Source organism: Clinocottus analis, unplaced genomic scaffold, assembly GCF_023055335.1.
Source record: "Clinocottus analis isolate CAN_PGR_092001 unplaced genomic scaffold, fCliAna1.0.p SCAF_14, whole genome shotgun sequence".
Classification (NCBI taxonomy): domain Eukaryota; kingdom Metazoa; phylum Chordata; class Actinopteri; order Perciformes; family Cottidae; genus Clinocottus; species Clinocottus analis.
This window is the reverse complement of record NW_027175865.1, coordinates 16,377,487-16,397,675: the sequence shown is the minus strand read 5'-3', so window position 1 is coordinate 16,397,675 and position 20,189 is coordinate 16,377,487. Positions and strand designations below refer to the sequence as shown.

The following is a 20,189-nucleotide window of genomic DNA, read 5'->3' as shown; positions in this document are numbered from 1 at the left end:
AGGCAATAACAAGAGGAGATTGTTGTCACCGGGGCAGTGACGGCAATTGCCGTGGCTAAGTTTGGCAAAGTGTACGCCTGATTTTTTATTTTTTTTGGGGCCGTCCTGAAAGACAAAAGCGTGAAAATCGTGATAGAAAGCTACTGAAAAGGAATCAATCGCAGTGGCTGCAGGTCATACCGCCAGACTCGTTCACCGGCTGTTGATGTTTATCGAATATAAGAAAGAGGCGTGTTCGCTCTATTCACATTTGACTTTCTGTGACCGCATCCAAAAGAAATATCTGGTATCTAATAAGAGAGCTCATGCTTTTCATTTTTTATGCCTATTATTGGAAAACACGCCGCTATTTCCAATTTCCCCTCTTTTATGTTTTATCATTGTTACTCATAAGTCTCCCTGTTTCCTGATTTGCTCCAGTCTGCTGTATTAATTTGCCGTCACTGCCATTTGCTTCCTCCTTGTTTACCTGTCGTCAGGGTAAGCTTTTGCATAATCCACATTTTGACGGCATTACTTCCATCGGCGGCACATTCATGCCGTGCACAGCCGTCTTTTTCTCTCCAGCAGAAAATGCACCCCCAGCAGGCTCTATGTTACCTCTCTGGCGTGCGCTTGTTACGGTTTGATCGACTGTGAATGTGTCTGTCTGTCTGTCTTTTTTGTGAAGCCAATCGCCTGAGTCGCCGCATCGAGCCGGTAATGTCCCCCCTCTTGGGGCAAATTGCAGGGCTTTGGATTCCACTGACGTCAGAGAGCGATATGACTCCTTTGACGTCAGAGTCTGGGCTCTGGGCGTCATTTTTTGAGTATTGTCTGAGTGGGTTGAGAGCAGCAGCCCCGTGGTGGAGCCTTACGCAGCTGCTGATAGTGCAGCTGCTCCTGTGTCCACTCCGCTTCTCTCAAGGTCATAAATATAACATCGCTCACATTTTTCTTCACATGCTTATGATGGCAGCACCGTTCATGAATCTAATGAGGTGTTTGTTTTTCAAATATATAAAACTAAACATGTTGGAAATCTTACAAGACAAATAGAAGACGTGAATACAATACATGGAGATAAAAGTAGTAATCCTAATGATGATGATAATAATACTAATAATGCAAATACTTTTTTAGAACACATTTTAACAAACACACATATTTACATACACACATTCAAATACAAGTATACATACATACTTGTGTGTCTATATATATATATATATATATATATATATATATATATATATATATATATATATATATATATATATATATATATATATATATTTATATATATATATATATATATATTTATATATATATATATATATTTTTTATATATATATATATAAATATATATATATATTTTTTTTATATATATATATAAATATATATATATATAGACATATATATATATATATATATATATATATTTTTATATATATATATATATTTTTATATATATAGACATATATATATATATATATATATATATATATATGTATATATATATGTATATATATATGTATATATATATGTATATATATATGTATATATATTTATATATATGTATATATATATATATATATATGTATATATATATGTATATATATATGTATATATATTTATATATATGTATATATATATATGTATATATATATATGTATATATATTTATATATATATGTCTATATATATTTATATATATAGACATATATATATTTATATATATATATGTCTATATATATTTATATATATAGACATATATATACACACACACACACACACACACACACACACACACACACACACAACCAAAATGAATAAAACTAAACACAAACAGATGTTACTTATAAAATGTCTAACTTGTAGAAATCAGAAAGCGAAACCAAAAGTTTGCTACGCTCTTTTCCTCGACCTAAGTGGCAAACTTCCCGTGAAGATAGAAGTTCATGTTGAAAAGAAACTATATTTATTTATGTATTTAACGAACACACATTAACATGCGTTCATGACGCGTCCAAAATTGGACAACAACAAAAACCTTGAGATGCCAAGTATGGCTATTCCTGCAGCACCGTGGACACTGTTTGCTTGTGTAGAAATCCAAAGCATGACAGGCCTGTTGATGCCAAGTTATGATATGAACAGCTATTGTTCAATGATTGCTTAGAAAATCATTGAACCAACACTATTCAGGGATGGTGCCTCGGCAATGGTCAATTGAGTGGTACTCTGCCCCTCATGGCCATACATTTCAAAGAAAAAAATATCAGATATTATGCACATTAAAACACTTCACGCAATCAATAATAATATAAAATGATGGAGTAAATGATATAGCACTATAATGTGCTTCTACGATTAAAAGTATGAAGCCTGGTGCCATTTCCTGGGGAGCGTCAATCATGAGCAGTGTGTCGCTTCTGAGAAGAGAAATGCAGGTAAATCACCAACTAATAAGGAGGAGTGGGAGGGAAAGAAAGAAAAATAAATTAAAGTACTGCATCACAACAAAATATCTCCTGTTGATGTCTCACAACGTGCGTTGGTTTCACGCTCCGCTCGCGGCTGTTCAGCGACGCCCTCTTTGCTCCGTTCTGACTGTGGTGCCTTTACGTGGTTTCAGATGGCATCAGCGTGACGGGCCTGCCCATCTCCAGCCCGCTGCGGCAGCTCCTCAAGCCCCGGCCGGAGAACAAGTCGCTCGGCAGCGAGTCCGGCAAGGCCGAGTACAGCCACATCAAGGTGAGTGAAAAATGATACAACCTGTAAAGTGCATATCACCCCTGTTGCTTTTGTTCAAGATGCCAGCAGGTTTATCTTTTCTGTCTTGAAGCGTTGGGATAATTAATTTCTGCGCTGGCGCAGTCTCGCTGCACCTATTCTGCAGATAATGAATATCTCAGTTGTTTTTTTTTTTTTTTGCTTAACCCGCTCTACTGCTGCTGCTCTCCCTCTTCATGCCAAGAACACCTTGTGCAGTGTGGGCATGTCTTTGGGAAAGCTGAGGTAAAACTATACGCCATTGTTTCCACCAAATTGCTGCTTCTGCTATAAAAAGAACAGAGAGTTTTTTGGCTGGTGTCTCACCTTGGCTGCAGATGCACCCTGCTCTTTGAATAAAGACTCAGAGCTCCAACATAGAAATGAAAAGGTACCAAAAGAAAAAACCTTTGCACTCTTTGCAGATTCACACAAAAAGCCTGTAAAGGGGAAACAATAGATAGTGGCACAGGGAATGGGGGAAAAAGCGAGGTGAAGACGGCTGCAGTGAAGAGAGATGATCAGCAGGGAAGGAGGTTTTGTTAAGGACTTTTGGATGTCGGAGAGGGATAGAAATGGGCGGACTGGTAGTCGACCTGCTGTGGGTCATCTGTAGCACAACGGCCACAAAAGCTGCCAGTGAGGTGTCTGCAAGAAAAAGTCCTTTCTCTCCTCCGTGAATCATCAGGACAGGAAGCAACATTGTCTGGAAGCACACCTCAACATTAGCCACCAAAGTCAACTTTTTTTGTGTGACTTTTTTTAAGAAAAGTTTGACAGGTCGATGACTAATGGTCTATAGAGAATACAGGAGGATGTTGGTAGCCTGTTGACTCACAGAAGAGCGAGCATCTGTGCGGCCAATCATATGTCGTCACCAACCCGTGTGTGTGTGTGTGTGTTTGTGTGTGTGCAAACACACTGAAAAATACGGACTATGTGTATCAGTTTATATCACAACAATATTTGCATTTGGATACGAGCCAGAAGCGGGAAGGACTTTCAGGTTTTTTTTATTTTGAAATTTTAAAAGTAACAAAAATATATGCTTTAGCGTTAATGGTGCGAGTGGAAATGGTTTCAAACAGAGGGGAAGAGCAAATAAAAACATGTGCTGGTGTGTATAATCAAAGGATGCATAGATTAACATAAAACTGGTGTATGATTACAAATCAAATAATTTAATAAAAAAAAGTTGTTAAAACTTTTGCACACTGGTTCAGAAGGGAAGCCTTGACGACAATAAAGTTAATTTAATTTCTCGAGTTTCAGCTTCACTACACGACTGCAGAGGCTCGCAATGTGCCGAGCTTTACTTGGAGTTTCTAGGGAGACAGAAAGCACCGGGATTACTGCTGATACAGAAGAAAGACTGATCGGGGCTCTTGCCTTCGCTGCTGTATAGTTCCTCAACAGATTTATGAACGTTAAACACCAAATTATCAGACTCTGACCACTGTGAAGAGCAAATCCAGCCCTGTGTGTGTGTGTGTGTGTGTGTGTGTGTTGACAAATCCTCCTCATGCTGAACAGCAACACAACAGGTAAAAACGCACTATCCTCTCCCCTTTTGGATGATTTGCATCACCACTACCTTTTCAGCAGAGAAGAGCAGCCATTGTTAAGGGCATGCTGGGCATTTTAATCAGTGGTTAGGCTTATTAGCCGCAGCGTTTGACTGGCAGCTCTGACTTTCATCGTAGAGTTCAGGTGTTGGAACCATAGTTAAAGTAAAGCCAATTACACAAAGGCTCTTGTCCTGCGAGCAGCTCGCTTAAAAGCAGGTTTTTCTTTTTGAAGACGTGCTCGCCTTCTCCTTTTCATTCCTGTTGCTGTTGGCCACAGAGTAGACACCGGGGTGATTCATTTCACTGTGTGCTCAACAGCAGCCGGGCTCTGATTCGCCTTCATTCTGCCGTGAATGTATTCTTGGGTTTTCCGGCTGAATGACTCATTGTTGTTATGGGCCGTATCGGATTTTTTGTTGTTTGTTTTTTCAGCGGTTTCACTCAAACCCACATTGTACAAGACTGTATGATCGTGATTGATGCGATATTAGACGGATTCGCCAGTCAATCGCCATAAAATGATCCATCGTTGGACCCGAAATAGAACTATTAGGCAACAAGTCTTTTGTCGTTTTTGTTTATTTTGTGGTATGTGAAGGCCCCCTAAAGGCGTGAAGGTTGGGCGTTTGCCGGGTGGCATTTGAGACCGTCCTGCAGGAGACCGAAACCCACGTCCCTCCACAGAATTCCAATTAAAGGCCTTTTTAACCGTCACCTCGTCCACCTTAAATGTCAGTTCACCTCAAGTGAGCCTGGGAGTTGTCGCTAACCTTCGGGGCTAACCTCCATCAATTTTTATCAGCAGGTGGCAAGCAAGACACAGGAAAGCAGTTTGCCACTTATCTTGCACCCTTTCACACATTTTCCTTGTACAAATAATATCTTAAAAATAAATATATATATTTTTGAAATTCCCCCTGATGCGTGGGGAGTCAACTCAGGCCGAACCGGCTGTCCGCAGTAATTCTAAAAACTCTGGCATTAGACTTCAAAAAATGTTGTCGCTGAACGCAATCTGTGTTTTTGCACAACCGTCCAATATCAACCTTCTTGTCTCCTGGCTGGTTGTTCCTGTACGGCCGAGTAGTCGGCGCCAGCAACTCTTTTCCTTCCATATTTCTCCGCTTATCTGAACCGCGTCTGTGTCTCGGGTGCTGATATGTGGCTCGACGACATCGCCGTGAACTGCTCGCGCCCTCTTGTTGACGCCTTTTTTTCCGAGCCGTGCCGCTGCATACGGTCGTGCATTTCCTACAAGCATGCCAGGTGTGGTGTGTGGGTCTTTATTTGTGTGTGCGTGTGAACGAGAGAGAATGTATATTAGCTGCTAATAACTGATTTTGGCCTCGTGAGACGGATGGACAGATGCATAGGAAATTGAAAACCTTCTTGCCAAAATAAGAGTCTTGCCCACCCGATTGGCAGCAACAGCGGGGTTGTCCCGTGCATGTCGATGGACAATCAAAACGGGAACCTGGCTATTTTTCACCGGCCCAAAACCAAATGTGTTCATTAGTTTGCTCAGGCTTGACTTTCAACAGACTTGTTCTATATATATATATAGTTTTCTTCCCCACGTGTATCTTGTGGCAGCGGCAGTCGGATGTACACTTGAGCTCAGCCGACTATGAGTAAGTGCAATCAATCACGGCTGATCTGTAATCGGCACAGGAGCAGTCAACATGTTTATCCTATTTGACCTTCCATCGCTCAATCTTCGCACCCGTTATTTTTTCTTCTTTATATTTTTTACCCCAGTGCTCACGTGGACTCTGGATTTCCTGCAGGCTTGACAAATGCGTGTGCTGTCAGGGTACGATGGAGCCGCCGCAGGTGAAGAGCGAGGTCTGGCCAGTCCACGCACGTGCCGGTTTTGCCGTTTTTTAAAAATGTATTTACACATTTTCAATGACTCATCTCCTTGGAGGGCGGAGACGGTTTCTTTGACACCGCCAATGACTCCTCTCACCTCATCGCCGCGGCTTCTCGTCTCCAGCCGCCCGTCCTCAGTGGGAGCGTCGTGGTGGTTTGATTGTGTCTGCAGAGAGTTTTCTGCCGTGATCGTCTGTGCACGTGACACACGTGAAACGGCCACAGGGTCATGCACGAGGGGTCACGTGAAGGCTGGGAGTCAGAGAAGAAAGGAAAGGGGACGCAGGAATCCCACTGCTGTGACTGGCCTCAGGTCAGCGTAATGCCGCATGGTGCTCTCTCTCTTTGCCCCGTCTCCACAGGACGGACGTCATCGAGGGCATTGCAGGTGCATTTTTTACCACCGCCTTGGAACCGTCCCTGAAAAACTCTTTCGACTGTCCTGAAGGTCGTGTCAACCATCAAGAGTTCTCAGCGTTATCCTTGTACTTTATGACCTACTGTCGTCTATCGTGGCACTTCACATACAAACACACGATTTGACTGACGGGGACATTAGTTGAACTGTGTTTTATTTCGATTCTTGCTTTGATGAGAGAGAATCTTGTGCGTGCGCGCGCTGCATCGAGCTAACGTTAGCGTCCCGAAGTTAAACAGGTCGCTATTCCCTCAAATGACTGTATTTAAAACGTAACTTTACGAGATAGAATCTGAACACATCCTGACACCGTTAACAATAATTCACCTTCGCCCCAAAACCCTTTTTTACTGAGGATGCATGTACGCATCGTAATGCAAGTCAAGGTGACCGCTGTGCGGTCAGCGTGGTAACCCTGAGCAGCGTGAGCATGAGAATGAATTACAATATAAACTCTATGTCTCACTTGTGAAATATGACCGGCGAATAAAATCTAATAATAGATATTATATGAGCTGCTGATCAGCTAAACGCCGACTGGTCAAACGTCTGTTTATGGGGGAGGCTCCTCAGACACGGGCTGCAATTATCTTTAAAACGCCTGCAAAGTGTCTGCAGAGCTGCATCCAGTGCAACAATGCCATGTTATTTAGAGATTGGTGTTGGCATGTAGAGGAACGTGTTGCTCTGAGGATGGAGAGCAGCATGGGAACCACGAGGCCAGTACTGGTTTTTCCTCCGTGCAGCATTACTTTTTCTTTCTTTCATATGTTTGGTATAATTGTACATTAAATATATTTTGATAGACAAAGTAATGTGAAAAGGTCACCTTATAACGGGCATTTATTCTACTATTTAATAACAAGCTCTAGACTAAAACCCTGAATAGACCAAATTGACTAGAAAAATTGACAACAATAACTTCATTCAAAGATTGATCAATGTCCTCGATAATGAAATAATCATCAGTTGCACCCCTGTCATGATACAGTATGTATTTATATTGATTTTACACAAAATAAAGATCTGAGGCCACGTGATTGCAGAAGTGCACAAAACCCGTTGACAGAGAAAGCACTTCACCGTGTATTGACCCGTTAATCATAAATCATACAGCGAGAGACCTGTTTTGCCATCATTTTTAACTAGATCTATTATTTAAATAGTTTTTAGGCGGACGTTAAACAAATCTCCACAAAAGACATTAACCCTAAACGCGCTGGAGAGAAGATTAGATAATACGTCAGAAAAGCCCATATAGGCATTTTCTTAACAAAGAAGAGTGCGTCTGTGGTTATGTGCAGCGAGAAAGAACCTGGCCTGCAGACAAAACACACACACACACACACACACAAGTGTCAGTGGAGGGGGAGCGTAGCGTTTCTTCAGGGCTAATCAAATCCAGTGGAGACGGAGACAGAGTCGGCTGCCAGCCTGCTGCTATTTTTAGAAGCCCAGCCTCCCGATGGCAGCTCAGCTCTCTTCACGGATACAGATCCCCGCTCGTGATACAGATATTTATAACCGCCACAGCTGTCTGCCCGAGTGTGAAACTCCGGCTTAACCACCAGATGATTTTTCTTTTTTCCCCGGCTTAAGCTTAAAACCGCTGCTCCTTTTTCACCCTCTTCTGGCTCGTTCGGCGCCAGCTTCACGTCCAGTTGTGTGACCCTTTTTCAATGAGCGTCGGCTTCAGCAAGCCGATCTTTAAAGAAAAGCTGCTGATCTGTTGCCTCAAAAAAATAATGGCCGACATCATTTTTCCCCCCCAGGTTTTTCAGAAAACACAAAATATCACCTCTTCGTGACACTCTTGACATGGGCCATTGTACTACAGGATGATGTGTTCAGGTGAGGGTGTGGGACTGTAGGGTTTCACCTGAGGTGGGAAGCAATCACGAGGAGGTGACTCCTGTCGAAGAAATGACGTAAGGCCATTATTTTAGGAAGGTCAAAGTGGCACAGAAGCTGTAAGCTTCACGTTCTTTTCATGAGTTGTTAAGGCTTGTTTTTTTAACACAACGAAGGACACCATTGACCAATTGAAGTCTGAATTTTCCAACCTCAATCTGAGTTGAATTTGAGCAATTCCTGTGTTCACCAGCTCGTCTGATCTGTGTGTGTGTGGAGCCTTCACAGATAGTGTGCAGTGGGTTTTTTACAGCGTTCTTGCTGAAAATGACACGCGGAGAGTGATGCGAGTGAACCCAAACGGTGAGGTCGTTGGCCGTCGGACCGATGAACAACGAGCTGAAACTACGCTCAGGGGAGCTGCAGATTCAAGGGCACGACGCTCACTGCGAGTGACCCCTTTCACGTTGTATCCACATCGTCATTTGAAACATGACTATTATAAACAAATCTCAATTATTGCAGCTAACCGGCCACAATAAGGGTCACGCTCTGATTTTTGTTTAGCTGACACGATCTGAAGCAGCTGAGAAAAGTGTGTTGTGCATGTTGATTGATAAATGCTTGTCTGGCGGAGTGGCGGTCGTCATCGTTAATGAAACGTGTGCAGATACTTAAAAAGAAATAATCGCTATATATATATATATATGGGCACACACACAATTTGACCTCTCTTGAAGCCAAAGCATTTTAGGAGCAGTGGGCGGTTGTAAAGCTTTCAAATCATGACCCCGAGAAATCCAATTTGAATGAATATCTTCCCAAAGAATTCCTCTTTAATACAGAAAGGTTTGATATTTCATTTGCAGTCCCTGCTGCAAACACACTGCTGTTAGTTGTCCAACTAGAGAACTCCAGCAATTAGTCTTTTATTTCCTCCAGAGATTTGTTATTGGCGGTGGTGTTATACGGATCAGCCCGCAGGAGTAAACTTTAAATGAGACATGTCGAATAAAGAATTTTAAGCATATTTTTGGATGTGTTTTTAGCGGAAGCATTCGTCACACGTGATGTGTTCAAGGACAGTCAGAAGGATAAAAACGTGAATTTTTCTAGCTATACTGAACAGTGAAGTTTTGGCGACGTTTGACAGAGAAAACATGCTTTTCCATCCAGGTTTTGGGTTGCAGAGGGTTAAAGTGTTCCCAAACGCTGGTGCAGCTTCATCGGTAGTATCGGACACTTTGGGCTGAACGACCCTTCACTGCAACAGAGACATTACAGAAAGGAAAAAAAAACGTTCACCCGGACGCTAGATAAAGGAAGAAAGCCCTTCCAAAAAGTTTCAAAGCCTCAGCAGGTCCATCACAGAGCTGCTCTTCTTCTCTGAGTCCTCCTCTTCCTCCTCCGCCTTCTGGGAATCTTGACACGCAGCTCCCTCGGTGAAAGATTCAGCCTTATTTAAGATAACTGTCTCCTCTCACGCCGTGATGGGGGGGACGACGACGACACACAAATGGACTTAATATTCCATCCACCCCCTCGGGGCGGCGAGCCCTGGTGTACTTTGCCACTATCCGTCAACGTCTTATTTAATTTTTCGGGGCGTCAGGGCTCGGAAAGTTTTTCTAACGCAGAGTGTCTCAAAGTGTGCGCTTCTTAGGCGACCGTGGGGAGGAGAGAGAGAGATAGAGGGAGGGGGGGGAGGCGATTAGGACTAATCAAAAGGCGTAATCATCATCGGGAACAGCGGCACACAGAACGACAACGCGGCCCCGCTCCACGGTCGCCGTCTGTTCGCCAACATGTTTTATTCCTTCAAGCCGTTTTTTAATCTCGGAGTGCTTAATTTACCTGACACACACACACACACATAAACACACACACACACACACACACACACACACACACACACACACACACACAGGGGCTCGCTGATTGGACGTCTGAATCTGCAGCTGCAAAGCCACAGCTGTGCCCGTCACTCCCCACTTTAGGCCACAGCAACGGGATGGAGGGACGGAGCCTCTCCCTTGTGTCTCTGTGATAGATGAAGGAAGGAAACACCAGTGACGAGAATTACGAAGATGGATGGGCGTCGGGAGAGGAGGGGAGCCGGGGGGAGGGGTCGCTGAGCAGTTGTCTTTTATAGGAACCCCACAGGGGGTTTATCTATTTTTCACGCCGCTCGTGTGCGAGTCACATATGAGGAGATGTTGCGTCTGCTGCCGTCCTTTCGTCCTATCAGAGATGCAGCAAGCTGCCGCCGCCGCCGCCGCCGCCGGCTCCCGCATGTCCCGGCTACTAGTTCAATAAACCCCAAGATGTAATTATGAGCTTCATTCTTTCCCGAGCACGGCCGTCATTACACTCGTGATAAGGCGAGTGCAGAAGTCACCTCACTGATATCTGCTGTCGAGCGCTGTGATTTGCATGCAAGGCTTTTTTTTTAATTTTTAATTTGAGCATTTTTATTATTTGCCCTGGCGGCTGCGTAAACGTATCTCCTCCAATTAAATCATCGCATCACGTGGTTGTTAATTTTCGAGCGAGTTGTGAAAGGGGTGCGCTTGATTTCCTGTGAGAGTCGGCAAACCCGCAGGCCCGCCTCGTTGGCAGGGAGTCAGAAACGGCTCATTTTATTCCGCGGTGGCAGCAGGCAGGGGGACGCCGTCCTGGCACCAACGCCACGCGTCCCCTTCTCTGGCTTTTTAGCTCTTGGATGTACGAGCGTAGAGTGAGGCGAAGACGACAAGTCGGCGGCGTACATCCTTTCCCCCTGATGACCTGTCGCCGCCACTTTGATGTGGCGCCGCGGGCCTCCCGTCTCTAACTGAGAGCCAAATGATCCGGTCCATTAGGACCTCAACCCCTGGGACGAACTGATAACTTTTGTATTCGTCTTCCTAATTACTGCTCATGTAAAATATACGGCTCTGCTCCCGGGCCCCCGAGGCCCGTTTTTATGAGCCGAGACGATGATGACGGCGGCGGCGGGCCGATCGGGAGAGCGACAGTTGGTTTGGCTCGTGGCTCTTTAGACTTCAGCGACATCTCTTCAGAGGCCTGTCCTTGTTCAGAGAAAGTACTGAGATATCAACTTTTGTATTATTAGTGAATAATGAACCGATAAGATAAGAGATTGTGTGTCTGTCTTTGTCTCTTTGTCTCTCTCTCTCTCATCCTGCTGGACCCATCACGCTCATACTTTCTTTGCCTTACAGGAGTTCTCGTGGTTGAAGGGATTCATGTCACTACTACACACTCTACTGCCTGGCGTTTTTTACTTTGGAAAAAATATTGTGTAACCTCACACTAAAATATATAATGAGGCTGAACTTTTCTAGGAAATGAGTTATTCTAGCATGAAACATTGCAGCTCAAGCTCTTCAACACAATCGTAAATCAAATGTGCAGAATCAAGTAGTCTGGCGTGTTTCAGCCATGTTGGTTCGTTGTGTATTCACGTTAATTTCACATGTTTGTCTGTTGAAAGTGAAATTCGGTCAACTACTTTATTGTATTAATAGGGAGCGTTTCGAACATTTTTACCTGGTTTTAAAGCTCAACTTTGAACTCATTCATCCTGTTTTATTTTTTTTTCTCTAATACATTAAAGTTCTGTAAAACCTTAGGTTACATGTCAAAATGCACATCATACATGTGAATAGTTTACTCCTGCACTAAGTGGTTAGTTTGCACTCTCTCTCTCTGCTCACAGACTAAATGCTCACCATACAAGTCCAAAAATATCAACAATGACCCACAAAGATCGAACAAATGAAGTGGAGTCTAATATTCACTTCCGCCTCCAGAAGGTCGAGGCAAAGTTCTGTTTGTTGACTGTGTGTGTGTGTGTGTGTGTGTGTGTGTGTGTGTGTGTGTGTGTGTGTGTGTGTGTGTGTGTGTGTGTGTGTGCGTGTGTGTGTGTGTGTGTGTGCGCGCATGAGAGATTGCTGGTGTATGCAAGCCCAGCGGGTGAAATTAGTGGAGAATGGAGCATTTCATCATGCTTACTGGACTTTAATCCATGTGTGAAACCCAGCGAGCCGGGCCAAGTGTTGCTCCGTATGCCGCCGCGCTACACGGCTGAACCGTCATCGGCCCGATCACCTCCAGTAGCAACACAGTCACCCCGAGCCCGGTGTTCATACGCCAGCACGCTTACCATCAGTGTAGTAACACAAACTTGTGGGTGTGTTTGCGTAAGTCTCTGCCCATGCATTGTCGTGCAAATTATCCTTTCTCCCAGGCTCCAGAGCGTCTGGCTTTCAGCTCCGCTAGTCGCGTCTTTGAAGCCGGCTCCACATCTCCACGGCTGACTGGCTGTTGTTGCATTTTAAGAACGGCGGCGGTGGCGGTGGCGGCGGCCTTGCCCCCGTCGTCGCTGTCGTTGCTGTCGTCGCTCCAGCTGGTACGTGGTGCGACACCTGCACAGCACCACAGGGTTACGCGAAGGAGCAGCGGTTTAGCGTCCGAGGCACCTGCGAGGTCGTGTGTGTCACCTCTGATCACATGAACCAAAAAACCCGTGAGCGTGTGTGTGTGTGTGTGTGTGTGTGTGTGTGTATGTCTTCATCTCGGTCAGACGCCACTCTCCTTTTTGTGTTCATCCACTCGCCGTCCCCTTACATGACTCACCCCGTGTAATCGGATTGAACCACACGTAAGTGAATTGGTTAACACTCGGAGAACAAATCAAATCACTGCAGATGAAGCGCTTCTTTTATTATCAGAATTCATGGGAGAATTCACGTAGAGCACGCGAAGCGGCCACGCCGTGGGCTTCCTCCTGCGTGTCGCCACGTTTTGAACGGGTTCAGCGTGTCAGACCTGAGTTTGAACATTTTGATTTGGTGAGTTTGAAACTTTGACAAGTTCCTCATTATAACCAAACTGAGCCTTTTACTGCGGGACTTTTTACCAAGAAAAATGCTCCAGCGGAAACAATGGAGTAGGAAAGTGTTATTTAAAATAAAAGTTAAGTCTCTCTCCTGCTGTGTCATGAAGTCATTTCTCTTGTTGACAGATTTGCTTATTGAGAAAAGACAAGTCATTGAAATATGTCTCATATTATAAATATCCTTAAATGCTGTCTTTGCTATCTTCAGTCTGAGTAATGTTTTGAATATTCTTGAAGGATATGATCTATTTTAGATAAAGTTCATTTGGTTTGCTGTATCTTGTTTTTCGCATCAAAAACATCCGAGCAACGATTTACTGCTGTGTCAAAACTAAGCAGAGGTGAGACAACAATTGCTCTGCTTCACCATATTTCCCCCTTTGTTGCAGAGTTTTACTCGGGGCCAGTTGCGTTTTGTGCTTCTTAACTGATTTCCCACACAACAAAACGAGGCAGAAGAAAGGCTCCAGACGCCTTTGGCGCTCTCCTCTGCGTCTGCAGCACAAGCCGACAAACTCTGGTATTCTGCCGCGTTGCGTGTGATGCCGTGAGGGAGAGCGGCTCTGTAGCGGCAGGAAGGCTTTTTAAACTACGACCAGCGGTTAAACTACGACATGGCGTGCTTCTTGATCAGCTGTTAATGCCGTGGCATTAATAGAAACCTATGTTTCAGCTTCTTTGTGTGGTAATACACAGCACACGTGTTTTTTTTTTGTATTGCGTGGCTCTGGAGGATTGTTAGCGTGAACAATTATTGGAAGCCTGCTGTAGCCTCCAGACGGATTCTCTCGCTCTCGTAATTTATTTTCTCAATCACAGGTAATGTAACGCGCGTTGCAGTTGCGCAAAGCAATGAGTTGAACAACCAACTTTCAGGTCGGCAAAAGAACAACTGCCCCACAAACGGAAGTGGGGCCTTTCATACGCAGGTCGTCGTCACAGGTTCGTCTCGCGTCCTCCTGACAGCTGATTGGCTCTATCCTGTCAGGAGGAGGAGAAGCCTGTGTCCTCATCTTTTCTCACAGAAACGTGACAATCTGTTGCCCTCATGTCAACATGCTGATAAAGAGCTGTGTGTGTGTGTGTGTATGTGTGTGTGTGTGTGTGTGTGTGTGTGTGTGTGTGTGTGTGTGACTGAGTGACTGAGGTTCCCTTAAGAACCGGACATTTCATAGACAAAACCATCTGCAGCTGCACATTGTTTGCTGATCTCACTAACCTAACCTGAACTTCACTAAACATGAATATGAAAAGCATCTACAGAAATTTAAGATTTATATTATCAGGAGCCATCTTAATCTTGTTATTATATATTGTGTTTATATTTAAATACGAAGAGCGACGTGAAACCGGAGTCAAATTGTAAACATGGCCAATAAAGCCGATTCTGATTGAGTCTAAAAAAGGTTTAAAAGTCCAGACATCCCAGTCTCTGTTGCTTTGATGTTGACCCTTCATTTCTAACTGTTGTTTGTAAAAGTACGTTACTAAATGTCTTGTTTACTCCAGCACCAAAACGTCCACGTGAGTAAAGTTATGTTTTCACAAGAGATTTGAAAAATTTCCAAAATCGAGCTTCAATTGTTCAGCTTCAGGGCCATTTTATCACTTCACACTTGTGCCTCAGGATAATAGTGCCTCGTTACATAGAGAGCTGAGTTTGTTTTGCAAATTTTAGTATAACACATAGGTATGCAGCTCACATGCAAGTGCCTTCAAAAAGGTGAAGTTAACCTTTTGAGAACCATCCTATTTTTAGACCCTTTCCTCCAAAATGTCACACCAAACTAAAAGGTGTGTCTCTGCAACCACCAGGGCTGTTTGCATAGTGTTGGTGTTGTAATAAAAGGTACACATGAGGTTTAGATCATGTGTGTAAATATCAGTCTACATGTTACTGGTTAAGAGGAAATGAAGATGACACACAGAAAGAAATGAAAAGGTTTCAGGTCCAAATATAAAAAAAATGACTTTCAGGATGATCATTGGTTTGAAATGATGCAGCTGTAAAGTCCAACTCTAACAAACCATAACACACGTGAACATGCAACACGTGAACATTCAACACGTGAACATTCAACACTCTGTGAAGGTTGACTTTGTTCTCAACCCTCTGTAACTTTGTTCTGCTTCACTTTGTCAGAGAACATTCATGAAAGGTCTCCAACATTTTCATTGGGGCACATTTGCGTAAATCTGCGACATTTTAAGAAATTATGTAAAAATTGAGAAAATGACCTCGGGGAGTTAAAGAGTGTGTATTTTCTCAGCTGGCGTTCCCGATCACGATCCATTAACAAGAACAACGTATTAGAAACAGGCCTTTTATGAAATTGTACCTATCGCTGTATAACTGTGGAGACTCTGATGATGTGAACTCTGCACATTGGTCAAAAGATATCTTAATCAACAATCAACTTGTTAATGTCCATTAAGTGATTAAGTATCTTCGTAGTCTGGAGTGTATGCAGAGGTTGCACATCAGTATTCAAGCGTGACTGCAGCGCGTGGCGAGCCGAGGCCGTGATATTGAGGTTTTACTTTGTTGACCCAGGTGTTTTAACCAACCCAGGGAGCTTTTTTTTATTATTATTTTTTATATTTGCACAAGCCAAACGCAGCTGTTTCCCTGGTAACCTGATGTTATTGGATGAGGGTTTGTGGGAACAGCGGTCCTGAAGGGTTTCAGTGAGGTAAAGAGGCAAGAGGAAGTCTAATTGGCGTTTAGATTTTTCACAAACCTGTGTGTCCCAGATGTTTAAGCTTTCAGGGTCTTAGGCATTTTTCTTGATTTTACATCTTTTCTTAATTTCACCTTTTTAAAGACGCTTTCAGATGAGATACGTACCCATGTGTTACATCTAAAATTGCAAAACAATCTCAGCTCTCTATATAATGAGGCACCATTGTCATTAGGCATTAGTGTAAAGTGAACATATGGCCCTGAAGCTGAAAAATTGAAGTTCAGTTTTTAAAAATTCTTCATATCTCTTTTGAAAACATAACTTCATTCATGTGGACGAAACCTTTTGGTGACGGAAACTGGTTGACCAAAAGCAGTGGAATATATGAATACAATGGTGTATACATGTAAATAGATGTCTGAAACTGAAACAGCCAAAAATGACAAGAAATAAAGGAACAAATTAAATATCTGACGTCAAAAAGTCCGGTCCAGGTTGGGTTTGTTTGATTATGGCTGTGGGGAGATGGTGCCATGCTTCATTCATTATTTCATTCTGGTCACATGACATCTATTGCTTCTGTCCATCCGGGGAGAGGGACCCTCCTCTGTTGCTTAAAAGCATGTTTCCATGTTAAAAGCATGTTTCCATGTTAAAAGCATGTTTCCATGTTAAAAGCATGTGTCCATGTTGGCAAAAGCTTTGCACTAATTATTTATTATTACACTTCTTTTTGTCATTTCATCTTCTTTTCGATGTCGTTTCCATGCCGGAAATGATACAAAGTCAGAAAAGGTTGGAGTCCTTTTATAATAAGATTCGCTCGTGAAACTCTGGATAAAGATGGTGAAACATTTCACGCTCGCATACGTGGATTGTGGATATTCTCACAGCTTACCGTGGCTGTTTTATTTACTTCAATTCATTCCATAATGTCAGGGGGGACAGGCTACTTAACATGTGTTAGTTCAAGCTTTATATCTAAATAGAAGGGCTTTTCGTTCTCTTTTGGACACACCATTAGTGACATCGCTACGGCCTCATAACTCGACGATCGGATCACCTGCCCGCTGCCGCTGCGGGGAATTTGTGTGCGTACGGCGCTCTTCACATTGTGTGGCGATATTCTCACTACCCCTCCACCTCCTACAATAACTGGAGCTTGACATCCCGTCACAGTGTCCCCCGCAGCGTGGCAGGTTGCTCACCCACTCTTTAAAATGTCTCCCAATCTAATTGCCACATCATAGGCAAACCCTAACTGTGAGTGGGTGCAGCGCGTGACATTATAAACGCTGTGGGCAGAAATGTCAGGACCATCATTAGGTGGACCGGCTCGGGGGCTCTTCCTGCGAGGCTGCTTTGCTTTTGGGGTTGTTTTTTGGGGCCGGGGAAGTTATTCTACCATACTATGCAAACATGCGTGCTTCACTGGATCCTCTCCCTTAAAAGAATAATAATAATAATCGCAATAAAAATCCCTTTCCCTGTCAGCAGTGTCAGCTATTTTGGTCTGCGTGCAGCCTGGTTGTTACCGAGCAGTTTTAGACGCTCTAACCCCGGCATCTGCTGTCACATCAACACGCAGCGCCCCTCGCTCCTCATCATCATCCAGCGATTATTGCTAACTCATTACACCGTGGGACGGATATGGAACATATTCGCCTCCATCTGCCCTCCTGCCCTCTTCACTCATCAATCGCCAAGAAGCGCAGCGGAAAGTTAATGCCACGGATATGATAGAAGTTTGTCTCAGAAGCTGCAGACGGACAGACGGCCCTGAAGAAGAAGATATATCTCGCACTTCGACCAACTTTGTATGAAAAGCGGTGGTGCCATTTCCACCTCGGCTGGAAGTGAAGCCGTCTTCGGGATGCCGTTTAATTTCCCCACCGTTTCGACTCACGTGCGCGGGGCCCTGGGGTGCTCATTTGATTGGCTCAGTTGATTGACAGCCGGCTGCACATATGAGAGTCGGTCCCAGCAGCGCTCCTAATGGACACGCTGCATCCGAATGCCCTCGAGTCATTCCTCCGTTTTCCCCTCCGCAGAAGCCGGGGAACGCCGCCGGCCACTAAATGGCTCACGCGGCTGTTGGCTCGCTTTCCCGCCACGAGGCAGATGCAACCTACGCAGGGGTCAAGCATCATTTTGAGGACAATTAGGCACACAGACGTCCATTTCGTCACATCGTCAAAGTACACTGTGACCCTCTGTCCGCCCATCGTTCAACCACCTGTCCCAGATATGAGGGAGAAACCTCCTTAAAACACAAAAAAAAACACATGCAGGATCCATGTCTGGAGAATGACACGGAGAGAATGTGTTGCTCGTGCAACATGTAATTCACCACAGTCTCTTTCCAAATTAAGGTGGGGGAAAAAAATACATGTTTTTGAAACGGAGGAATTGATGTTGAAGAGCGTCACCCTATAAACGGCGGCTTTACTCCATTTCCAATTTGGCTGTCTGCAGGAAGATAATAGTGTTTCACACCGGTGGCTTTTACTGTGGCTTTTGCTGAGACTGTGGAAGTGTTGTGGTGAAATTCTATTTTTTGCATTTGCAATTATTTTTATTCGCTGCATGTGAGATTTCTGACTCGATAGAAGTTTAAAAAAAAAAAAGGCATTTTATTTTTAAACAGTTGTCGTTCTCTTGCAACCTCAAGCTCTTCATTAAAAGTTCCATTAGCCAATAAGTACTTTTTTATAAGAACATACAACATAACATACAGGTGTGTGTCCGATGAGATAAGATGGGGCTGAACTATATACTGTAAAAGTCGTGTTACAAGCCGCCGCTATTACCTTCGGTTGGCGTCCCCGCTAGCTTCCCGCTGTATGCAGCTAGCGTTGCTGTTGGCTCTCCGCTAGCTCCCCGACAACCACCAACGGTAGCGAGACCAGCCCCGGCTCGGCGCTCGACGCGGGCGGCGGCGGCAGCGGGGAGCTAGCAGCAGCGCTATAGCGATGACACCCACCGCAGGTAGCTGCGGCTTGTAACCCGACTTTTACGGTGGTGCTTTGGACAAAAGGGATCAGAAACTGTCTCAGGAGGCGCTGAGGGAGGAGAGTACTATTGGCTGAGGCCACCTTCCCAGCACGCCTTGGAGAGATCAGTGCGCCCTCCATCCAGTCAAGTGGTAGCATATTTACACTGTGAATCAGTGATACATGGAGATCACCTTTTTCCTGTGGTATCGCACGAGAACTAGATGACCAGTGGGAGCCTGTCGACCCAACTATCTTCCATTTATTGGCCAGAAAACCTTTAAAGACCCGGAATACAGTTTTCTCAGTCTCATTTCTACAACAGAGGTTGTCTTACAATAACTCTTTCTGATTCTTGGGCACTTATGGGATGATTATGCACATTATAAACTGGCATCTATCATGTGCTGCAAACGGTTAGCTGTGTCGGTTTAAATGCACCGAACAAAGACTTTGCATATGCGTCGTGGGGTAGAAAACGCATGATAGTGCTCAAGGAGCGCATGGCTGTAGTTTTTTTTCCACGGTATTCCCGTCCCTCAGGTGGGTTATGTAAATCCTTGCAGTTGTCAGCTAATCTTTCAAGGAGCTGCCTCTGTATCATGCACTGATTAAATTGATGTGTATCTGGTATAATTCACAGTATGCACCAAAGTCATTGCCCCTGTTCCTGCACCTCCACGTCACTGTGTTGCTTTAAGGAGGCATGTGTCCACAGCCATAATCTCCTCCGCAAGATATGTCAGGATCTTTATCTCAGTGCTGAAGAATTTAAAAAGCCTTTAGCTTCCCTCCTCTCTCTCTTTCTCTTTCTCTGTTTTTTGTTCACCCGTCATATGCAAGAGAGAAAGCGGGAAAACTGCACGTTTGACGTTATCAATTCACCTCTATTGTCAAAACAAATGCTAAATCATTTGTATAGACGGGCATGATGGATAGTCCACGGAGGCTTTGTTGTGACGCGGCAAAGACATATTGAGTGATGGCATTCAAGGTAAGAGCCGGTCCTCACACTGCGAGTCTGCTATCGCTGTCATGTCTGGGACGCTTAGCTCAAAGCTCAGATTACATAAGCTTAAAGGAAGACGCTCGCTGATGCCAATAATGTTTCTGGGAGCTATCTTTACAGGATCTGCGCTCAAGTAGA

At 44.1% G+C, this 20,189-nt stretch overlaps 1 protein-coding gene across 4 annotated transcripts in view; it reads left to right on the top strand.

The window, feature by feature from the left end:
* trappc9 (trafficking protein particle complex subunit 9) overlaps nt 1-20,189 on the top strand; it is a 167,097-nt gene that overhangs the window by 57,169 nt on the left and 89,739 nt on the right. For all 4 annotated transcript variants that reach the window (XM_068576081.1, XM_068576080.1, XM_068576083.1 and 1 more), the window contains one exon: nt 2,617-2,735. In XM_068576081.1, coding sequence (XP_068432182.1) covers nt 2,617-2,735 — 119 coding nt within the window. The remainder of the gene's footprint in view (nt 1-2,616; nt 2,736-20,189) is intronic.